This window comes from Archocentrus centrarchus, chromosome 17 (genome assembly GCF_007364275.1).
Source record: "Archocentrus centrarchus isolate MPI-CPG fArcCen1 chromosome 17, fArcCen1, whole genome shotgun sequence".
NCBI lineage: Eukaryota > Metazoa > Chordata > Actinopteri > Cichliformes > Cichlidae > Archocentrus > Archocentrus centrarchus.
Window position 1 is genome coordinate 32,955,253 of NC_044362.1, and position 23,815 is coordinate 32,979,067.

At 44.6% G+C, this 23,815-nt stretch overlaps 1 protein-coding gene across 2 annotated transcripts in view; it reads left to right on the forward strand.

The window, feature by feature from the left end:
* Window positions 1–23,815, forward strand: part of efr3a (EFR3 homolog A (S. cerevisiae)) — a 115,046-nt gene that overhangs the window by 45,947 nt on the left and 45,284 nt on the right. For both annotated transcript variants that reach the window (XM_030751900.1, XM_030751901.1), the window contains 2 exons: window positions 5,884–6,005; window positions 11,080–11,229. In XM_030751900.1, coding sequence (XP_030607760.1) covers window positions 5,884–6,005; window positions 11,080–11,229 — 272 coding nt within the window. The remainder of the gene's footprint in view (window positions 1–5,883; window positions 6,006–11,079; window positions 11,230–23,815) is intronic.

Here is a 23,815-nt window from a genome sequence, read left to right on the forward strand (position 1 = left end):
CTGTGTGTCTTACATTTCCTTATTGTAAATTCCTGTGTTTTTAAAATATTTTCAAAACATTCAAAAAATAAAAAGAACAAATACATGCTATGAATTTGTCCATATCACCTGTCATTGTGTTAATGCGATGTTAACTAAGGCTTGCATGTAATACTAATTTTTACCACAAGATGGTGCAGTGACTCAATCAGGCAAGTCATTAAGGGCAGGTTATAATTTACAAGCTCTTGAGGAAATGGCCCCTGGTGGTGAAAGTTGTAATTACAGGTAATTACAAAAAGTACATTTTTAAAGCTTTAAGAAAAAAAAAAAGTGCATCAATATGAAAATGGATGATGGCTTTTCCTGCAGCTCTCTCCCTCTTTTCTAAGCCCCTCCCACGACATGAGCCACAACAATGTTCTTATAACGGGCTAAAAGAGATGGAAAACTAAATAACAGCAATGTTTAAGGAGTTGATGAAGTTGGGCTAGTTGACATAATCATGTGTCACCTGGTGGCTAGCTACACAGCTAAAGTTAGGCTAATATAAACACAGGGAAGATGTAGGATTAACACACGCCGTCATATGGCAGGAAGAGGACTCAGAAAACAGACCACACTTCAGCCAAGAGAACATCTGAGGTGATCCAGCCACAGCTGAAGGTTGGTCAGTAATATGTTTCCATGTGGTTTGGATTAGTCGCTATGAAAGAGCTCAACGTCCACACTGAAACCTTAGTTGGCGTGAGAGTTGATCTTTAATGAAGTGTTCAAATATTTGAAGTCCAGGACACCTGTAGGTCATGGCTGTACTGTACACCATGAGTTTTTAAAACATAGCTTAAAGAAGGCTGGAGAGGCCAAAAATGATGACTGAAGAATGTTTAGGGGTTTGTGGCTGCTCAGAAAAGCAAGAAACAAATAAAGGAAACTTGAACTTGAAACGTGGTCTAACACAGGAGACCCTGGTACAGCTTAAAGGCGACCTGCTCTGCTCATTACAGCTCCATATCTTTGCACGATTCACAGTTCAAAATAAGCCTTCATTAGCTTATCCTGGCACTGTTGCCAACTCCCCAGTAAGGAAAATAGCTATTGGCTGTCCTAAAAGTTGCTAGAAGTCGCTAAAGGATGTCATCACCTAATTTGCATAATTGGTCATTTGCATGTAGTTGCAATCCAGGCTGTAGGAGAGATGAAAAACATCTTGGGAGAGAGTGAAGAAAAAAAACACCCTAAATATGTTTAGACCTACAAATGAACTTTATGAAATAACTTAATGACTTTAATGCTTTACGTAGACCCACGTTACATAAATCAGTTTTGTCCTGTATTATTTAATGTTAGAATATAAAATGAAACACTTATGTGGGGGTGCGATTGCTAGGTCTAGCTTTATATTCAACCCTCTTCCTTTATCTTTGTCGAAGCGAGGTCCAGGAGGGAGGGTGGGGGGCTCAGTAAATCCACCGGCAGCATCACGAGAAATAAGCACACAAAGAAGACCCACTTCCGCTATGAAGGTCACGTGACTTCCGAATGGAGTTGAGGTATGGCGGCGCCATCTGCAGCCAGGCACTCTTAGGGTCCGGGCATTGCCAAAACGTACGAAGGGACACAATATGAAGGCTGTATGTACTCAAAACACAGCAACAGTGGAGGACGTCAGGTTTCAGGTCTATCTCCAAAACTTGGACCTCCTTGTGTGTCTGAAAAAGACACACCGGAAAAAGTCACTAAATTTGTTGCTAGTTGCTTTTTGGGGAAAAAAAAAAAGTTGCCGGGGGGTCTGAAAAGTTGCTAAATCTAGCGACAAAGTCGCTAACTTGGCAACACTGTATCCTGGGCCGTCGTGCAGCATTTCTATCTGAAAAATGTGTTGTAGCTCCTCCCCCTTTGAGCCTTCTTTCTTCTTATTGGCTGCCCCTTGTAAACAGAAGGTGGGTGGGGCTTCTGTCCCTGATGACCATATTAGGAATATTGACTCTATGGCATTACACAGAGCCAAGAGTAGAAAAATCTGCCTGAACTTTTGGCTCGCAGAGTCGCAGCTTTCACATACATTGACCTCATTATCTGAAACTTTGTCCGTGTTTAATGTGAGCTTCCAGAAGTCGAAGAGCGCACGTGTCTGACAGAGAACGGTACGTCCACCGTGAGTTAACTTCTGAAACATTTGGTTGACTAACGAGTCGAAACAAACCTTCATGGGTGGAGGCAGGTGATGAATCATTCTGTATATAAATAATACCAAAAAAGTTCCAATCAGTCTAACAGTGACATTTTCATTAAACCACACAACATTTGTCACCTTTAATGCAATAATTTTCCTGCTACAGCCCACCGGCTGTTCTATTTTTTACCCTGCCCAGTATAAATGTGTGTGACTGCAGTGTTTTCCTGCTGTCTGCGCTGCCAGAAGTTCACTCTTTACAGATTTATCTCCCAGTTAACTTTATCACAAAAAATTGGCAAACTGTGACGGCTCGAAGTGTCGCTTCCTTCGCTCCATCTCAATAGAAGAAGCGCTCATCAGTCCACACTCAGACACTGAGTCAGACACACAGGGGAGTCCATGTGTCGGGTATTTATAACCCGCAGAGCTGCAGCCCTTAGCTTTATCTCAAAACCCAATTTTCCATGTTTAGATTTATGTACAGTTTATGGGTATTAAAAGTTTTTGGTCAGTGCTTTCTAAGTTCAAACTTTATGTAACTATGTAGGAATAAGATTCTTGTTGTCATTTCACCGAGTTTTGAACCGTTTCGACAGCCTGATCCCTCTGAGACGCTCCTTAATCCGAACTTCTCCTGTTTATTAAATTCCATCTGTTGCTCTCCACTGCAGCCTTTGTCGTCCTTCTCCTCTTGTGATTTCACACGTTACGTTTAGTTCACAGATGGCCAGAGAAGCATGAGCTCCACTTCTAACAGACGATCCTTCATTAGTCGACAGTAGAGCCTTTGTTTGTTTTTTCCTCTGTTGGAGGCTTTAAGGAAGGCTCCGACCCCAGTTTGGAAAACCTTGGAAAAACAATCAGCAGGTTTACTAAAGTTTGTAGCACTGCAGCGGTGAAATGCAGGTAGAAAAATAAAGGATTTGTTTTAGCAGTTTACACAAATAAAATTAAGCATCTTGCAACACAAAAGGGTAAAATAAAGTTTCATCACAGCCATCTGAGAGTTAAAAAAATGGATGCAGGATGTGGTGCAGGTGTCAGGTGTGACGTCACCATCTTCAAACATCACCTGGACGTCCTTCTACAACTTCTTAGTCAAACTTTGTTTACAGCAAGTGGAGTAAATTACCCTGTTATTGTCAAAAGTACAAAGTATCGTTTTACTTAAGTTATGAAATTTGTAAGTTTATTTCCTTTATGGTGAATTTTTGTAAATTTGCCTTTTTTCTCATGAATTTGTGAGTTTTGTTTTTGAAAATTTGTGAATTTAATCTCTGAGTTTTACCCTCTAGGTTTTCACATTCAGTTATTTATTTGGCCTTCAGCTGCCCTCGTACACTGCTGGGTCATACTGGATACCTGCACTGATCGGACTGAGTAACGTGTCAGGAATGAAAGGACCAACCTGCAGAGGCTGAATACAAAGACCCCAAAATCAAAGTGAACATTTTACTGACATTTCACTGCAGCAGCTCAGAATGGTGCTCAGTAGTTTGTATGCATGCCTGACAATGTCGGGGCTCCTAATGCAGTTTTTCCTCAAGCTGTGGTGCATGAATGACCTGGGAGAAAAGTCACGTGGAACATATGTTGAACATCAGATTAATTCTCACAGCGGAACAAGGAAATTACGTTGGCATATGCTAGCAGGTAGCATCTAACGAAAGTCTCCACAATCTTTTGTGCCGTTGCCTGCAGAGGTCTGTGTGTCCCTCCATGGATATGCCTCCCAGACCATCACTGACCCACCACCAAACCGGTCAGGCTGAACGATGTTACAGGCAGCATCACGTTCTCCACGGCTTCTCAGACCCTTTAATGTCTGTCACATGTGCTCAGGGTGAACCTGCTCTCATCTATGAAAAACACAGGGCTCCAGTGATGGACCTGCCAATTCTGATATTCTATGACAACTGCTAATTGAGCACAGCGCCCACTAGAGGACATCGGGCCCTCAGGCCACCCTCATGAAGTCTGTTTCTGATTGTTTGCTCAGAGACATTCACACCAGTGGCTGCTGGAGGTCATTTTGTAGCTCTGCAGTGCTCATCCTGTTCCTCCTGCACAAAGGAGCAGATCCCGGTCCTGCTGATGGGTTAAGGACCTTCTCCTGTCCAGCTCTCCTAGAGTAACTTCCTGTCTCCTGGAGTCTCCTCCATGCTCTGAGACTGTGCTGGGAGACACAGCAAACCTTCTGCCAGTGGCACGTATTGATGTGTCATCATGGAGGAGTTGGACTTCCTGTGAGCTTTATCGAGGGGATGATGCAGAAATGTCATGCTTGATGAGGTTACAGGAAATTAAATAATATCAGGTAGAGTCACCGGAAGGATAACACCTTAGACTGATCCAGTCTTCAGTATTATGTGTCATCACTTATGATCAGAGCTGATGCCAAAGGGAATACATGCTAATAATTAGTTCAGGTTTCAGTATCCAACTTCCTGGCTTGAGTCAGCAAACATTCAGCCTCCTCCCACTCAGACTATCAAGCTGACACTCCAGCAGGTTCATCTGTAAACAATGCAGAGTCCTGACAAATGATTAATGTCAGACTTATGCACCAATTATGCCTCAAATTTTGCCACAAAGCGTGCAAACTCCTTTTGTTTCTTTCTGTGACGTTTGTTTGATACGTCTGAGATTTGTTTTTCCAGCAGAGGAGTGTTTATAGTGTGTTTATTAAATATTACATAAAACCAAACTAAAGCCCTTCAGGGTGTCTTTGTATGACGTGCAAACTCAAGTCGTGACCAAAGCTTCTTCTTTCAATCACCTAAACACGACTCTGTAATCAGTCTGTAAGGGCCTGCACCCTGAACTTCCTGCTCTCCTGCAGTAGCACAGCAGTACAGTGCAGTAATCCACAGAGGGGAAGCCACTCTCCTGTGTGCCAGCTGCCGGCATACCTCCTTCCATCTGAGCCATTACCCCCAGGAGAGGTTAGGTACAAAATGGGAGGAAATTACCGGTAGAACGGAGTGGTTTTTGTCACTGACGCTGAACTGTACCGAGGCAATTTGTCCTAGTGGACAATGGCAGGTTGGTGAGAGGGGCTCCTCGAGCGCAGCCAACTGAGCTGAGAGGAGGAGGCTCTCAGAGGACACTCGAGGCTTGTTTGGAGGGAGGAAATTACAGGCCGGGCTAAAGGGGTGGGAGTGGGGGCTCTCTGATAGTTATTGTATTATCAGGGCCGCTGCTCTGCGAGCAAGGGCTGTTTTAAAAGTCTCTCTGTTGTTGAGAGGTGAAGGGTCACACAATTAGCAGCTTTCGTGTTCACTGCTGGACTGAGAAATGGACTGATGACCTGTGTTTGATAGTCTTTTCTTTTAGGCACCCCCTGCTGCCCCTTAAAGGCACTTCCACATTGACTTTTCAGCCCCACAAGCTTTTTTTTTACTGTAATCTGGAAACCAGAGGAGTGGCTATGAAGTGAGTCTGTCAGGCTTTATTGGCATTAACTGACCTGAAAAAACCTAAAACCCCAGAGAGAGAGAGGATATCACAGCAGGGCTTTTTTAAAACTTTCTTTGTTAAGCCAGACTTTCTGCTTCAGGCTCTGAATGCGCTCATTTGACCATTTTTATTACACACTGTAATACTGACTGTACTGAATAGTGTACTTAGTACCAGTCACTTTGATGATGACCGATGACCATCATGTCTCATCTTTGTGCAGTTTGTCTCCCCTGATGAATCTTTGCTTCCTGTGCTCTCTGTAGTTTGTGAAGTTTGCCAACATCGAGGAGGACACACCGTCCTACCATCGCCGCTACGATTTCTTTGTGTCGCAGTTCAGTGCCATGTGCCACTCTACTCATGAAGATCCTGAGACCAGAACCAGGTACGGTGCAAACACGGACACTTCAGACCACTGACCGTATCTCTGTTTAACCCACAGAAACTCTGACTGAACTCCAGTTTCACCACTTTTTCATATGATTTTTTTTTTCTTTCAGTCAAAATTTTGTTTATTCATCTTCTAATTTTGTGCTGTTTTAATTACATTTTTTGATTCTGTCTTTGGGCAGCACGGTGGCGCAGTGGTTAGCACTGCTGCCTCACAGATAGAATACCATCTGGAAGGCTGGGTTCGATTCCACCTTGGCCCAGGCCTCTCCCTCTCTCTGTGTGGAGTTTGCATGTTCTCCCCGTGCTTGCGTGAGTTTCCTCCAGGTGCTCCGGTTTCCTCCCACAGTCCAAAGACATGCACTTACTGGGGTTAGGTTCATTGGCTAATCTAAATTGCCCATAGGTGTGAATGAGAGCATGAATGTGAGAGTGAAAGGTTGTTTGTCTCTCTGTGTTGGCCCTGCGACAGGCTGGCGACCTGTTCAGGGTGTACCGTGCCTCTCGCCCTATGACAGCTGGGATAGGCTCCAGCCCCCCCGCGACCCTGAACAGGATGAGCGGAAGTGAATGGATGGATGGATGGATGGATGGTTTCGTCTTCTGTGAATTTTTTTTTAACTATTGTCTGTGAAGTGCTAGAAAGTTTGGGTTGGTATGACTGTCACTTGGCTCTTCTGACCCTCTGCCATCAGTTTTTGTAGTTATTTAAAATTTTCTTTCTTCGTGGAGTCCCACAGGGTTCAATTTTGGGCCTCCTTTTGTTTAATTTCCATTTTGAAAAATGTGAAATAAAATTCCTTGTATTCAAAGTTGAAAGTGCTGTTCAGGTATAAGATGCTCATGGGTATAGGAGCCTTATAGCTCAGGATGTAAACATGTTTATTTCTGCTGTAAAGTTTAACACAGGAATCTTTATGTTTGACTCACTGTTGGAACCAACTCCAAGTGACCTTTAGAGGAACTGCAGTTTTTGGTAAGTGTCTACAATCGCATCAGTGAAACTCACCACAGCTGACCTGTTTGTTGCACCAGAGAGGCTGAATAATCAAAGTATACCAATCATTGATTCTAGATCAAATGAAAACAGGCATGATTAGTGATTAGTTCCCTTCATGTTTTGAGGCTGATTCATTTAAAGCTGCTTCTTTGGCCAGAGCTGAAACTTCATTTAGGAGCTTACTTGTAAAATCTGGTCTGCCCACTGCTGCATCATTTTTGGATTATTATGGAGACATGTTACAGTCCTCTTCCACTGCTGAAAATTTCATGATGACTTCTTTCGAGGCGTAAGGTCAGACGAACAAACACAATCCAGCAAAAAGAGGAGCGACAACAAAATCCCCACCAGTGTCGCTCTCCTCCTGCTCCGATCCAGCAAATAAAAAATTAAAAATATCTCTTCCTGATTTCAGGGTGTTTCTCTTCTACCGAGAGAACAGGGCGTAGTAACACCACCACAGGAAAGCCTTGCTACACTGGCCAGATTGAAATATAGGGATCTGAAATGATGATGATGAAATGATGTGTTAGAAATTCTTGGTTAAAAACCACAGAGAAATGAGACGACCTGCCTGCAGTGCTTCCAGCATTGGGAGCTCTTTCTTCTCTTCATATTAACAACCACCTCGCTCACAGCGATGAGACGGCACAGCATGAAACTTTGATTTGTCCCTTTGGGCCTTTAGCCGTCTTTAATCTTTAACCTGGATTTGATTTTCTTTCATTTTTCAGAATGTTTTCATCTCATTGTGTAATAAAGCAGGAATCAGAGAAATGTTTATAAAAGTTATGAATCAGATTTCTGTTTTCGAGCAATATTTCACTCCAACAACAAAACAGTAACTTTGCCTGTAACAGACAGCTTTTATTCCTGTGTCTCAGCACCTAAAGGCCCTTCCTGTACTGGCTGGTGAAGGTTTATTTAGGAAACATCAGACTTTTTATTAGGTGATGATTTGTTGGAACAAAGGTGCAGCACAAATGTGAGACTGGGAGAAAACGGCTGGTTGAGAGTAATCATTCATAGTCAGCAGTCTCGAGACAAGAGAAGAATCTATAATATTGCAAGCCCACAGGATTCGGAGCTGAGGAGAATAATAAGTGTGCTGGCTGCTGGAAGAAGTCTGTAGTTCATGTGAAGTACAGAAATGCAGACGAGGCTGCTTTTACTGTATGTAAAAGATGGATGTGCCGTCTCTCAGCCTCAAACAAAGATTATGTGAAGTGACACGGTGCAGCACGGTGGCGCAGTGGTTAGCACTGCTGCCTCACAGCTGGAGAAACATCTAGCAGGCCTGGGTTCCTCTCTCTGTGTTCTCCCCTTGTCTGCGTGGGTTTCCTCCCACAGACGTGCACTTACTGGGTTAATTGGTCACTAAATTTCCCACAGGTGTGAATGATTGTCTGTCTCTCTGTCCCCCCCCCCCCCCCCCCCCCCCCCCCCCCCCCCCCCCCCCCCCCCCCCCACGACCCTGAACAGGATAAGTGGAAGAGAATGGATGGCCTTGAAGCTGCATTCATTCTAATGACTCAGTCATTCCAGCTTCAGGCAGGTTCCTCCTGAACTAGAAAGTTCTAAAGACTTTGATGGAACGGTGACTACAAAACTCCTTTTTGCATGAAAATGATTAAAACCATAATCAATGACATTAGAACATTTTAGAATATCAAACCAGCTGGGTCAGCTGAAGTTTTAACCGTCTACAGTTGGAGGTTGGAGGGTTGATGGTGGAGTACGTTAGCCACGGGTGAGTAAGGATGCTGCTGTCTGTCTGTTTCATGTCTCAGAGCTTTGTTTCACTTCTTTAGCTTCTTAAATTTAGACACTAAAAACTTCCTGATTCAGGTTGAGGGCAGGATTGGATCCGTCCACCCCTTTTCTGACACTTATCCAGGTCCAGCTCGCGTAGGCAGCTGAGATGCCACCTCCTCCAGCTCTTCCAGGGTGATACTGAGATGTTGCCAAGCCAGCTGAGAGACATAATCTCTTCAGCGTGTCCCGGGTCTATCTCTCCTCCTCACCCTGTCTCTAAGAGAGAGCCCAGACACCCTTCTGGGGAAGTCCATTTCCATCACTTCTATCTGCGATCTCATTCTTTCAGTCACTACTCGGAGCTTCGCTCTAACACGGCTCTCTTTAAAGGATCCACATTACTGCAGACATCGCACCAATCTCTCTGCCGGCCTCCAGCTCCTTCCTCCCCCCACTCATGAACAAGACCCTGAGATACTTAAACTCCTCCACTTGGGACAGCAACTCAGTCCCAACCCGGAGTGAGCACTCCACCTTTTTCCAGCTGAGAACCAGGGTCTCAGACTCGGAGGTTACTGATTCTCATCCCAGCTGCTTCAGCCTTGGCTGCAGACTGCCCCGGTGAGACCACCGAGTTTGACGCCCTCCAGCTGCTGGTTGAGTCTAGAACTTGTGTCCATAAGAAATATGTAAAAATAATGATGAAACTTAATTTGTTCATTTGTCAGTCAGTACTTGTGTGCTTCAGCATCCCTGCATCCCATGACTTTGACACTGAGTGGTGTTTTTGAAATGTGCCTCTGTGTCCAGTGGGCACGATGTGCTTATAGTAACCTGCCATAGTTTTATCCTTTTAAATTACTTTTACTTTATTTTTCACTTGGCATGTAACACAGTTTAAATTAAGCAAATTATTCTAACAGAATTTTAAAAAGAGGCAGAGATCAGGCAGCAACATTTTTTTCCTGTTTAGAAAACTGAGAAAATCTCTGCCTGCAAACCTTATTGTGAGCAGGCTAAAAATAGCTGGGTGGTGGTGAGGCTGTGACGGCACACAGCATGTTAGAGGATGCTTTTCCCCCTGAGGTGCCCACCCTTTGCATTAAAACAATACCTGGAGACTTCTGTCTCATTCACTGTGAAGATAACTTCCCTCCTCCAGAGTTTCTCAAATCTCACCGCAGCAGCTGAGACCTCTCGGAGCGTTGAGATGTCGGCATGTATTTGTGCATAAAAAGGTTCTTTTATCTCCATTTGAATGTGTGAGGGTGTGTGTATGTGTGCGTGCTGGAGGTTGGTGGAGGGTGGGTGGAACGGTGAGAGCCAGGGGATGCTGGGATTATTTATGAGTGTGCTCTATACCTCGCCGCCACCGCTGAGCTATAAACACTTTGATTTCTGACGCTGCTTTTTTTTTTTTTTTTTTAGTGTTTTATTATTCCGCTCAGCAGTGACGGCTGTAGGTGGAGAGGAATTCCCAAATAGGATTTCTCTGGTGGTGATTAGATTAGTCCTTAGGCGGGGTCATCAGCACCGGTCTTCGTGTTATTGGAGCTGTTTGTGTCCAAAACAGAAACGGTAAAAGGTGAAGTCGGCCTCACTTTGCTGGGATCGCTCCGGCCTCCTGACCGCTCAGAAAGTTCTGAAGATTAGATTCAATCAAAGTTTGTTTGTTTTCCTCAGAAGTCACATGAGATTTGGAGGTTGAGGGAAAAGTTTATCTTTGGTAGTGAGTTATTAGAGGCGCATTTTCAGCTGAAACCAGTTGTATTTTCATCACAGTCCAGTGACTAAAAAGATGTGATGTTTGCTGGTAGCTTGTTTGTCCAGCAGTGACGAGAGAGAGAGAGAGGGATGGATGGATGGATGGATGGATGGATGGATGGATGGATGGATGCATGGATGGATGGATGGAAATCTGTCTTGTGCAGTAATTGGCATCTTCCATACAAACTACAGGAAATCTACTAGCAACCAATCACAAGCAGGTTTTTGGCGCTCTCTTTTTGACCAGTTTCACCCAGTGACAACCAGCAACCACTTGCCAACTGGTCGGGGAATACACATTTTTCCCTAGCAACCAGAGGCTGGCTGCCAGGGGGTTGCTGACTGGTCTTTATGCACGTGCGACCGAGGCCATAACAAGCTTATATATTTCTAAAGAAAATCAAAAGTATGTAAACCAGCTCGATGAGTTCTTGCAGTCAAATTGTCAGACTGAATTATTCAGACTAAACATTAAACAGCACCCAGGTTGGTTATATGTGAGTCTTGTGCTTCAGAGTCTCTCTAAGCTTTGCTGTGTCCATGCCAGGATCCGCGTGGCCGGGATTAAAGGTCTTCAGGGTGTGGTGAGGAAGACGGTGAACGACGAGCTGCAGGCCATCATCTGGGAGCCACAGCACATGGACAAACTGATCCCATCCATGCTGTTCAACATGCAGGACAGCGACGACCTGGACAGGTAGCGCACACACCAATACCATCACACTCTGTCTGTGATGCATTATTTCACTGTGACTCATTACGCTCTGCCCTGAATGTGGAAGTGGAGCGATGGCTGTCTCTCAGGCAAATGTTTGATTTTCTGAGGTGAGAGCTGTTCTATTTTGGAGGTGACCTTTTTTTAATGGGCCACACAGTAACACAAAAACTCCCAATCAATTATACATGCGCAGCTGCTGCTTTTCTCTCCGGGCAATCAGCAAAGTAAACTAGTTTTTGTGCAGTATTAAACTTTTCTCCACACGGGGGGAATGAGTGTTATTGTTGTGAGGCCAGCACACAGAGGCTGGCATATCCCAGAATTCAGCTGTGACCTTCACTGTTTGACCAAAAAGTCTCCCCCATCAGACGGGATCTACCAATCATGGAGAACGACTGAGGGCTTTAAAGGTGCAGTATGTGGTGTATGCAGGGCTCTCCCTCAGTGACAGGGTAAGGAGTTTGGGGGGACTCAGAACATCCACAGTTGATTTGGTTCGGGCACCTGACTGGGATGCCTCCTGGGTGAGAGGTTCCAGGCATGTCCTACCTGGAGGAGGCCCCAGGACAGAGCCAGGACACACTGAAGAGATTACATCTGGCCTGGGAATGCCTCTGCGCCCCCCCTGATGAGCTGGAGGAGGTGGTTTGGGAGAGGGAGGTGTGGGCATCTCTGATCAGGCCTTGGATAAGCTCAGAAATATTATAAGGCTGTATTTGCACAAACAGACAGATTTGCAAGGGATTTATAGACACCAGGATTAAGTGAAGGGAAAATATGCGTGTTAACAAGCTGCATTCAGAGTTCTGATCCTGGCTGCATTTTCATAAATATTCATGGTTATTTTTTCAAATATAACTTTGAGCTCTGTTTATGTGTCAAACTGGACGTTTGACTAAAAGCAGGGCTTAGATTGCAGCTCTAAGAGACTGAATGATCCTGTGGATTAGTCTCCATCTTTGACCCACCCCTTCCTCAGTTCACACCCCTCTGCTGTCTGCCTGCTCTGTGATCCTCAGGATCAGTTTAAGCCATCAGATCCACTCTGAGAATCGGCCGGACGACGATGTACAGCAATGCAGACTCCATCAGAGGCGGCTGACACATACGTGCCTGAAACATGTCTGTAAAGACAAACTGTGACAAGCTAGTTTCCACCACAATTTTTGTTTCTTCAGTTCTCCGATAGAACGAGACAAGAACGCTTGTTTTTCATCTGCAAAGTGGGCGGAGCTATTTCAGGCTCTCCATTCATTTCTCCAGATGAAAAGATCACCTGGCTCTGTGAACTTCTGCCACCTGTATCAGCGCGACACTGACAGATTCAATGATCAGTCAGTAAAAACCTGATCTGTGACCTCAGTCAGTTCAGTTTGAGGTCTGGGTCAGTTTTTAAAATTGAGCAGCTATAATTGAACGTGCACGTGGAGATACGAGCTGAAAGATCAGAACGTCGACCACGCGTCCTGTTAAAACCGATTATCAGCCTTCAGACGTGTCCAAACGCAGCCAAAAATGCACCTGAAGCTCATTAATCAGCTGAAGAGTCCACAGTGAGACTCATTGGTGTGTTCAGACGTGTCCTTTGTTACAAAGTGACAAAGAAAGAAGAGCTTAAACTCTGGATGGAGCAGCTCGGGCAGGTTTTCATGTACCTGGGCTTCACCTCATCATAACTCGGTTTTCTCTTCAGCTTTTATTCCTTCCCAAACATTTCTCTTATCATATCTGAGTCCTGAGACGGCACAAGATTTATTGCTTTCACAGCGTGATATCGAGTCTCCGTTCCTCCCTCTCCTCTTCGATGCCGTGTTGGGTAAACGTGGAGGGTTGGAAGGTGACATTAACTGTAGTGAACCCTCACAGGGTGACCTCAGGGAAGCAGTTTTGCTTTCACAGAAACCGTCAGTATGAACTGATTAATTTAAACTGATGAGGCGTGTGTGGTTTCAGAGATCACAGTCATTAGAGGCGTAATCTGGCTGTGTGTTCAGTATTGCTGAGAGCCCTCTGTTTGTTTAGCTGCGCTGGAAATGGGTTCACCGATAGCTGCTGCTGCCTACAGTGAGGGGACCCTTCCTGTCATAGTTTAATCCAGATCATCTTCTGAGGCCTCTTTAGTGTTGGAGGGGTGGGGCGTGTAGCACAGTCACATGACCTTTAGAAGGTGGTAGTTGGAGTTGCATCTGGGGACACTGTTCTGTCTTCAGTGATGTGTTAAAACTATAGTTACTCTCACTGCATGTTTCAGGTGTTGAAGGTGGGCGTGGTCGATGTAGCCTCAAAATTATTTCACGATATAGAAAAAAATCCCGAACAACAGCGATTTCAGGAGGCAGCGTGGTATTGCTGTATCATTGATACTGCGATGTGATCCTTTCTTTTCATCATGTAAAACTTTACCGGGGTTATCGTGGATGGTGTGATATGGCACGGCCCCAGCTGGAGGACTCCTGGTCGGACTGATGTCCCACAGGTCCTGACCAGAGTTGGGAGTGAGCGTGTGTCGTTTTGCCACCACATTTGGTCCAATCAACCAAAGAAAGATACAAAGCTAACAAGACCCAAACTTTCCAATTTATATCTCAAGGTGCTTTATACTAAATATTAGGGAGAGAACCCCAATGATCAGGTGGTCCCCAGAGAAGAAGCACGTGGCAACTGTGGGGAGGAAGAACAAGGCTCAGGGAGCGGTCCTTCCTCACAGGTTTACAGGAACCTCCACCCGGAGGGAGAACCACGGCGTTCTTCTGCTGCCTGCTTTTATTTTTCAGGTGTATATTTATTTAGACACTTTGATGAACACTGCTAGCAAAGCCTAGCATGTGAACAGACTTCTCCCAGCTGTGACTGACAAAATATGATGTTAGGCAGCTCGTTAACTTTGGCTAATTAGCTGAGATGATAACAGGAGTTAAAGTTTATTAGCTGCTTTTAAAGGTGGCAGAGCGTCAAATCCTTCATTGCTGTGTTTTCGACTTCCTGCTGCTTCTTAACAAACTGTTGCAGTTTGCTGTGTTTCAGCTCGTTGTTAGACCTTTCACCTCCTTAGCTCTGCCTGCGGTGCGAGCAGAGTCAGAATCCAAAGTTAATCCTGCGGTTGGATCTGCCGTAAATCGCTCGGGATCATCGGGTCGGCTGAAGGAATACAAACCTTCGCCCGAACTCGAGCCGAGGAATTACCGCCTCCCACACATCTCAGACCTCATTATATTCACTCGGTCCACAAATCCAGGCTTGTATCCAGGTGGAGGAGGAAATCCTGATGTCGTGCTGAGGAGCTTCGTTCTCCTCATCCCCACCAGGGGCTCAGAGCGATGCTGGGCCTTCACTGCTTTCTGAGGCTGGAAAGAAAGCTTCATTCTGGTCTCTGACTCATCTCTCCTCTTTTCTTCTTCTAACGATCTTCAATCATCTCTTAGATCAGAAATCTTCCCTCTTATTTTTTCCTCCTCTGTCTTTGAGCAGTTTTAAAAACAGACCTAACTGTATGCTAAACTAAAGTTTCTTGACTCTAATATTATGTCAAAAACTTTTCTTCTTTTAAAATATTGTTTTGCTTGTTTGCAAATATTTTCTGTCACATATTTGGTGAGAAAATTAACCCGAGACAAAATCAATAAACGCTGTTTTATCGCGCGTGTGTGTGTGTGCATGTGTGTGTGCGTGTGTGCGTGTGTGTGTCTGCATGTGTGTGATAAAACATACACTTTATTAGGGAGACCTGTCCAACTGCACGTTAACACATATCTGTCTAATCAAACTGAGCTCCAGGATGGAGGAAACGGGTGATTTATGTGACTTTGAATGTTGGGGTGCTGCTCGCAGACAGGCTGGTGTGAGTGTTTCACAGACTGCTGATCTGCTGGGATTTTCCACGTCTGGGTTTACAGAGAACGCTTTATATGACCCAGAGCAGCAGCTCTCTGGGTGATGTCAGAGGAGAACGGCCCGACTGGTTGTAACGGTTATTTTTTGAGTCACCGTCCTATCAGCAAAGTATGCAGAAGAGCATCACAACACATCGCACGTTGAAGCAGATGGGCTACAGCGGCAGACCGCCACAGCGGGTGCCTCTCCTGTCCGCTAAGAACAGGAGACTGGAAAGTTAGACCTGGCCTAATCTGGAGAGTCTCAGTTTCTGCTGCTACCATTAGTACCAACTGAGCATCATTTGGAGGCCACAGCCTCCCTGAGTATTGTTGCTGACCGTGTCCATCCCTCCGACCACAGTGTACCATCTTCTGATGGCTGCTTCCAGCAGGATAGCTGAGGTCAAAGGTCAAATCATCTCAGCCTGGTTTCTTGAGTATGATGTTGAGTTCCCTGTACTCAAATGGCCTCCGGTCACCAGATCTCAGTGCAGCAGAGCAGCTTTGGGACGGGAACAGGATTCACATCACGGGTGTGTGATGACTTCATGTGCCATTAATCCAGTATTAGCAAGGTGTACCTAATAAAGTGTCTGGTTAGTGTATCTTAGGATCCAGTCATAAACTGAAGAAGAGCATTATGGAAACGCTAAACGAGTTTTGGGTAATAATGAATAATGAGTCATTTTAATTGAGCGCTCACAGCTTTTAAAATTCACCTCACAGCTACAACAAAATGAGGAACACGTTTAAATTTTAATGAATGAATGATTGTAAAGGTATAAAATTAAAGGTTTGCCTCTGACACACAGAGGCAGGTCTCTGAGGGTCTGATGACTCTCAGCAGATGGAGACTTTAACCATCGTTTCCTGCTCCTAACGGTCCATTCACCAAATCTTATCGTCACCATTTAAATAGAAATGTGATTATGCTGCATATCTTCTTCCCTTCCTCTCCTCGGGGGGGCATCTCTGCATTAATGGCGGCACTTGAGCCGTTTCTAACGGTTTTCCTGCAACTTAACGATCAGGAACCGTGAGTCGGCTCTGAGGCAGGAAGTGTGAGGATAAACAGGAAGGACACCTTGTTAAATATTTAAGTCTGACTCCTGCCTTCAATCTGTTTTTGGAGTACACTGACCGAACTACAAGTCCACAGTTGTGTTGGACATGAACTACAGCTGCACTTCACTCTCATCAGTTTTTCCTACATACAGGAAAAAAATGGCAGCAGTTACCTGTGCAGATCAGATCTGTTTACAGCACATCAGCATCATAGCAGGAGAGCTAACGTCAGCGACTTTAAATGACTGAAAAGCTCAAACAGAAGTGCTGCTGTTCTCATCATTTTCTCTTATTTTTAATTGATTTCTTACTTTTTTTGGGTCATATTTTACAGATTTTACTAATATAATGCCAATTCTGTAAAAGCATATTCTTGGGTAAGTTTTTATTTGTTGGCATTTGAGTTTACTAAGTTAGGAGAACAAAGTTTAAGTCGAGTCTAACGTTGCTTTAAGCTGCGTCCGTGCTGGAAGCGATTTCCTCGTCCTGCATCGCCTCGATGCCGACGGTCGCTTCCAGATGTTCCAGACTCCAGTTGCCTGGGTAACCCTATAACGCCAATCAACAGTATCCTGCACTCTCATTGGGAGTCGCTTCAATCGCTAACTCTAACTCACAGTAACAAACACAAGTTATTAATTTAACATCGACATGTGTTTATGTTATTGTATAAAACACTTCCTGCTCTCGGTGGAGACGGATGCATTTTTCTCTGCTCCCCAGCCTTCCCTATCTACCCCTGCTTTTTGCTGCTTCGCTGCTTAGAGCATCTCTTCACACATCCCCGAACTGGAAATCAAATTATGGATCTGGACAACTGGTCTCTCAACACTACTGATGGCCAAGTTCTCATCACGAGGAGATTGGGAGAAGGGGAACCCTCTTTCCTCTGGTCCGACTACACACCCGGCTGGCTATGTTATGGATTCCTGTGGGGATGGAAGATAACGTTCCTGGCTGCACTGTGTGGACGTGGCATATATATTGATACCAGGATTTGTTTTCCCAAATTGGACCTGGGGAAACCTGGTTTCCGGGCAGCTGTTCAGGCCCTAGTAAGGCTGCCTATGAGGGATGCAGAAACAGTATGAACTCAGTCAGACTCAGTAGAGCTGAATCGAAGTGGATTACATCTGGAGGAGTGTTGGAGTCTCTGTTCTGTGTGGCAGAGTAGAACCAAATTCAGATTATTGGACTTCTGAGAGGTAACCAGAAAACTGTAAGTCTGTCAGCAAATAGTTATGACGGCCTGAACCAAAACAATTGCAGTAGTTGGAGTTTGGCTCCCAGACGGCCTTGGATGCTGTCTGTCTAAATCGTCTCCATGGAGATGTTTGTGCTCTTCACCCCCCCCCCCCCCCCGCCCCGTGCTGTGACCGTATGAACTGGTATCCTGGCGACCGAGGCTGACTGTACCATCTTATCATGAACATTATCATGAACTGCTGGTCTGGAAGCTGATTGGCCATCACAGTATCCTGCTCGTCTCCTCTGGCAGCCCCTCCCCTACCCACCCTAGTGCTCTCCTGGCTTTAAATGTGCTGCTGCTTTGCTGAGGTGTTTTTTTGGAACCTCGTAAGGTGTTCATAATGAACGCAGTACCAGATGATTTTTTTGAACCTACCTATCCCAGTGTATCTCTTTCTGTTTTCCTGCTAAAGGTAGCGCTGGTAAAATGGCTGCATGACCTCAGACACCTGCCCCCCCTGTTTGTTTCTGTGTTTGTATTTCTCTTGGATGGGTGTTCTGGAACGCAAATTTCATTATATGTTTACATATAATGACAATAATGTGTTCTTGAATCTTGAATCTTGAAACACTGAGACGAGAACAGGACTGAGACAGCTCTGACCTTTAAAATGTTACGACCACCTTAAACCAGATGATGGAGAAGGCGAGCCTGCCTCAGCTTTATCATAAGTGTCACGATTTTATTGCAACCGTGGACGTTTGTCTGTGGCACTGTGGCATTCCCTGCAGAACTAAAACAGCTGATCACTTTTCCAGGCTGCGGGTGGGTTCGCACGAAGATCCGCTGACAGGCTCCGATCCTGGAGCGCGGTCTGGTTTCTCTGTGGATAATTACTAGTATCTCGTATCTTCTCAGAGAAAGCAAAATTTTTGTCAAACCGTCCTCCGTGGCTGTCAAACACGAACGATTCATCTTAAATGTGACCTGACCAGGGTTATAATAGTTTTGGATTTTACATTATAGTTTAGTTTTAGTTAGTTTTTACTTTTTTTTCTCTAATTCAGTTAGTTTTAGTTAGTTTTCAGAGTGGTTTTGCTCGTTTTTATTAGTTTTTATTTTTGGTTTTATGCTTAGTTTTAGTTAGTTTCAGTATTAGTTTTAGTATTTTCATACTTAATCAGGTACCCTTTAAAGAAATATATTCAGCAACCAACTGTTCACAGACAGAAGCACTACATGCTAAATGTGTGTAATATTAAGGGCACACATGAACATCAACAGGGAGAAACAAAGAACAATATGAACTCCAAAACTCGATAAATTCTACAATAAACTCCCAATAAAGTTCAGCCTCAGTGCAGCAGATTAATAACAGCTACATGTGGTGTTTGACAAAAACAAACTCCTTGAAGGAGTCAAAGCTCAAATCCAGCTGCATCCTGATGTTCTCTCCACCTGATGCTGCTTCTGTTTTGGAGCTAGCTTGGTTAGATGCTCACTGATTAGACTTGCAGGGTCTTTGCGGCCTCTGTAGCCTACGGAAGTGTCCGACCTCATGTCCGCATTTATGCATGTATAGCTGGATTGTGTGTGTTAATTACCTTGTGGTTGTGTGCTGGGGGTTTTTTGGTCCTCGCTCTTTGTGCTCAGTTTTTAGGGTGCAAACATATTTGTCCCTGTTTTTTCACTTTCTTCATTTCTTCACGTCCATTCCCATAGTTTCAGCAGCTCCCTCCAGGAATTTGCTGACATTTGTGAGTCCTTATATTGATGCTTTGATTATTAGTCCTGATTGTTATTATCTGACTGATAAAGTAGCCGGAAACGCACAAGGACTAAACACAACGTTGTGGGCTGCGTTGACCCGACGAGTAGTCACGTTTCTCTGGAGGTGCAGGCCAGGTTGCCTTGTAGGATGAGAGCGGTTTCCGTAGCTGCCTTGTGTGCGCTTCTCAGGTCTACTTTGATGTTGGTGTTTTTTTTCCTGACTAAGAAGTGTTCCGTACATCATCCACAACATCATCCACAACATCATCCACAACATCATCCACAACAAGACACTCGCTGCTATCTGTGCTATCATAGTAAAAAAAAAAAAACACCACATGGGACTCTCTGAGGAGCAGCGCGGTGTGCGCACGCACGCACATGCGCACCCATTTGCCCGACGGCGTTCTGAGCTTAAACTCGGAGAGAGGAAAAAAATGATTTCATATCAATCCACAAGACTTTTGAAAAAATAACAATATCTATAATTTCAGTTAGTTTTAGTTAGTTTTGTAAACTCACAATTCAGTTTTAGTTAGTTGTCGTTTCTTCCTTTTAATTTTAGTTTTTATTTATTTCAGTTAACGACAATGTTTTTTCAATTTCAGTTTTCGTTATTTCGTACGTTTTCGTTAACTATAATAACCCTGGACCTGACAAATCGATACCTGCATAAATATGTGGCAAACTTCTACAGCTGCACAAATGTGACACATTTCATTTCTGCAGTTTTACACAGTTTCAGAAAAGTCTCTCTCCTCCTCGCTGGAGTCTTCTGTCTCCAAAAGGCCTCTAATTCCTTCTGAAGCTTCTTTTCCAAACCCTGTGAGGCCTCCTTTCCTTTCTGATAGTAGAAGATATTCCAGAGAAACCTGCTGGTTACTCGGAGCAGCTCGCCTGCACCTCTGATTTACTGAGTGACTCAAAGAAAGTCGTCCAGCTCAGCTGTGGAGAAACCACTGAGCTACTGGACCGTTCCAGGAACGTTCCCAAATGATTCCCAGTTAGCTGATGTTTTTTTGTTGTTTGACGCAGACTAAAGCAGTGTGTTTAAGAATGGATTAGACGAAAGCAGCTTACCAGGTTGTCAGCTTACATAAATGCCAATCCTGAGATCAACATATTTCTTCTATCAGTGTGACAAATGCTTGGTGAACGGCTGCTGCAGCCTCTGTGATGACTGACAGTGGTGTCGGAGCTGGATGCAGTGGCTCCGTGATGAAATGAGACAAAAAGATCCCGTCAAACCAACATTATCTGTGCAGTGGCACCAAAACGTGCTGCAGGCATCGCCCTGCTTCCTGTTCACTGAGATCATTTCTCCAAATTTCTGCTGCTTGTATGATTTTTTTGAAGCATGAGTAAAATGCTAACACGCTGTGCAAAGTGAGGGAAGCTTCCTTCGTGCCGCAGACGAGGAGTTTACTGGTGTCAGTCTAGCTAAAAGGTCCTGGAGGAATGAGGAGTGGGTGGTCCACTGACGATAGCATCACCTCCCTGCAGGGTAATCAATAGTCATCTGTAATCAGGCACCGTATCATGTTGCTTTGTTCATACGAATGCAATCACACACAGCCCTATGCAATCACAGTAAGCATAGCTGAGCTGAAAACACGTGATGTGCAGCTTATTTTTTCTGATAAACCCAGTTTTCTTCTCTTCTCTGGTTGGGCTGCCTCGCTTCTGAAAATCTGGGAGGTGAAGTGGAGCAAAAGGCTGTCTGGATTCATCAAAAATCTCTCCCTGGGCGGTTCAGTCTTGTTCCTCTGTGGATAGAAACATCTTCCAGTGGCAGGTGAACATTTATTCTGCAGTTTTCTGTCCATTTGGATGCTGAACTCCCTCCTTTGAGCCGCTCAGCATCACTGCGGTCCAGCAGCATCCTGTCAGACAAAATGTCTTTCTGCAGGTTTGGGGTTTGTCGGTTTAATAGTGTGACTCAGAGCTCGCCACTAAAACACAGTTTGACTTTGGCCTCTGAGGGAATCTCTGTTCAGGAGATGGAGCTGTGCTTGTTTGTTTTTCCCTCCGATAATTTCGTCCCCAAACTCGGGCCTGGCGCCTTGCTGTGGGCTTTCTAATCGAGCCTCGGGGGGCGGCTGGGACGCAGCGGTCAAGGGCACTGGATGCTCTTAATTGCGTCTTGGAGAAGGTGGACGTGGCTGGCGTGCAGAAACCAGAGGAAGGAGAACAAAATCTCCTCTTGTGTCACAATTAACTGCCTGCTTGTGTTGCTCGTCACACACCTACAAACACACACACTCACACACTGGAAATGACTTTGACCTCTAACTTTCCCTAACTCCCTTAATCTTTGTAATCACACCAGCTTCTCTGCACCCTTGTTTCTTTGGAGCCGAGTTCTTGATTAAATCCACACATGCTGCAGAGGGTTCAACAGTGCAGGACTGTGTACTCCATAAATACATCTATACAGGCCCGTCAGTACTTTAACTGTACATCTGAATGCATAACTAGACACACACCCTGATTATCAAAATTAGTCATAACTTTGTCGTTTTGAGGTGACGACTGTAAGTGTTGATATTTTAACCACTTTTACCACGTGGGGAAACTCAGGATCTGCATTTAACCCCTTCTGAATAGTAGGCAGGATTCACAGTGGGGGGGGTCTCTTTGCTAACGAAGTATTTTTAGCTTTCCTAAAAATGCAGGAGCCAGGCTAGCTGCCTGTGGAACATGGAGCTCCTTCACCGCAGTGATCACTGCTGTGATCAGCCTCTCCTTCATGCTGATGCCAAACTGAGGAAGCAAAGACCCTCCTACGTGCTTCAATAGGAGAGCAACAGCAAAACTTCCTTAAACTTTTCAAGGCGAGCAAAGCGAAGAAATTACAAATGATTTACCTCACCTGCTGCACCTGCTTCTTAAACTCACGTGTGGATTTAACAGTGAAGAGAAGTCGGTATGGGAGGAATCGGATGCCTTTCGAGTCCCTGTTGGTGTGCTCGCTGAGTTTTTGGATCACCTGAAGCTCTTTAAGGATCTGTTACGAGCACGTTTACCCCCTGGGACTGCAGACCGCCCAACTGCTGAAGCTGATGGAGAACTGATCCTCCTCCTTTGTCTCAAACTCATCACTTTCAGTGGAGACTTTAATTTTCCTCTTAGTAGAAATGACCGTATAGCTGTCAGATGAACCTTTCAGTGTGTCCCTTCTTTGTCATTTTTAAAATACTATGAGTTAAGTTTTTTTTTCCAGCCAGTAGGACATCAGTGGTGAACTTTCCCAGTGTGCATCATTTCATACACGTTTCTTTTACTTTGGCTGTTTTTTAGGTTTTTTCAATACTCTGAATTGTTTTAACCATTTTTTTTCCATCGGGCGATCAATCATCAGGAAAAGTCTGTCCTTAACAAAGTTTGTTCTGTTTCATTAAACAGCAGCAGCCCACCTTCTATAACATCAGAGGTTTTCATTTTTGTCTCATTTCCCTGCTTCTAACCAGCAATAAGCATTTAATTTCCCCTGCACCGCCTGTGTGGGCTGTCAGTAATTGCATTGTTTTCCTCCTGAGAGCCGGCTGCCTACAGTCCATCTGTGACCAGGCTTATTGCTGGGGAAATGATTTACTATTGCATTATTTTATCAATATAACACATAACGGGAGGTTTTCCTGGTCTGCTGCCAGGACTGTGGATTCCTGGCAGCCCTGCGGGAAATGACAAACTCGTGCCGGACAAGTTTTATGTCGTGTTTTTAGAGCCGAGGATCAACAAGGTGGCGCTGGCACAAAAGTCGGAAACTAATTGACGCCATCTTTCCTCAGTCATCATGAAGCATTTGGAGTTTGTTGCCGGAGTCTGCTGCCACGTGTCTGCTGCTGGCTTTGGGAATAATAACCATGTTCTCTCAGAACCAGCGGGAATTTCTTTAAAACACTTTTCTTGGATGGAGGTCGAGGTGCGCTGAACAGCATCTGAGACGATTTCCACGACCTTCCCATGGTGTCGTAGTTACAAAGTCTTGAATACAGAAATGTTGAGAAAATTCATGGTGCTGTCCAAAGCTTTAGGCCCCGCCCACTTATAAAGCAGCTAACTCATCATGCATCACTCTGACAGCTGGTCATAAATCACCCTCAGATGTGACTGTTCCCAGACTTGCAAAGCTCTGTAAAAAAAAAAAAAAAAAAAAAAACTGCAACCAAATCAATTTTATACACATAAAATTGCAAAACCTCATTTTTGTTCAGCATGTTTGTGTGAGAGCGGCAGCATCTCTGGATATTTCACCGTTTCAATAAACTGCACCAAATTTCAGCCCATCCCGAAGAGCTTGGAGAGCCTGTAACTTGTAAAATATCCACAGCATGAAGGAAAACTGTTGCAGGACTTTGTTAAATAAAGGTAAACTCAGCTGACTCTCAGGGGTCGGGCAGGAGAAAGGCAGCGCTTTGAGGTGGTAATTGTTCTCAGATTCAGCTAGTTTATGCGGTCTGACCCTGGACTCTTTCAACCTGAATAAGGAGTAAAAGGTGAATTTGATCAGTATAATTAGACTTCATGAGCTTCAGTTGCAGCTCACGACCAAAGTCCTGAACAAACTCCATTACAGCTGAGGACAGGGAGAAGAAAGGTACGCTTACCTGCATCTTTGCTGCAATAATGAGTAGAGTTGTATGCCTGCGCCCACAGAGCCTAACCA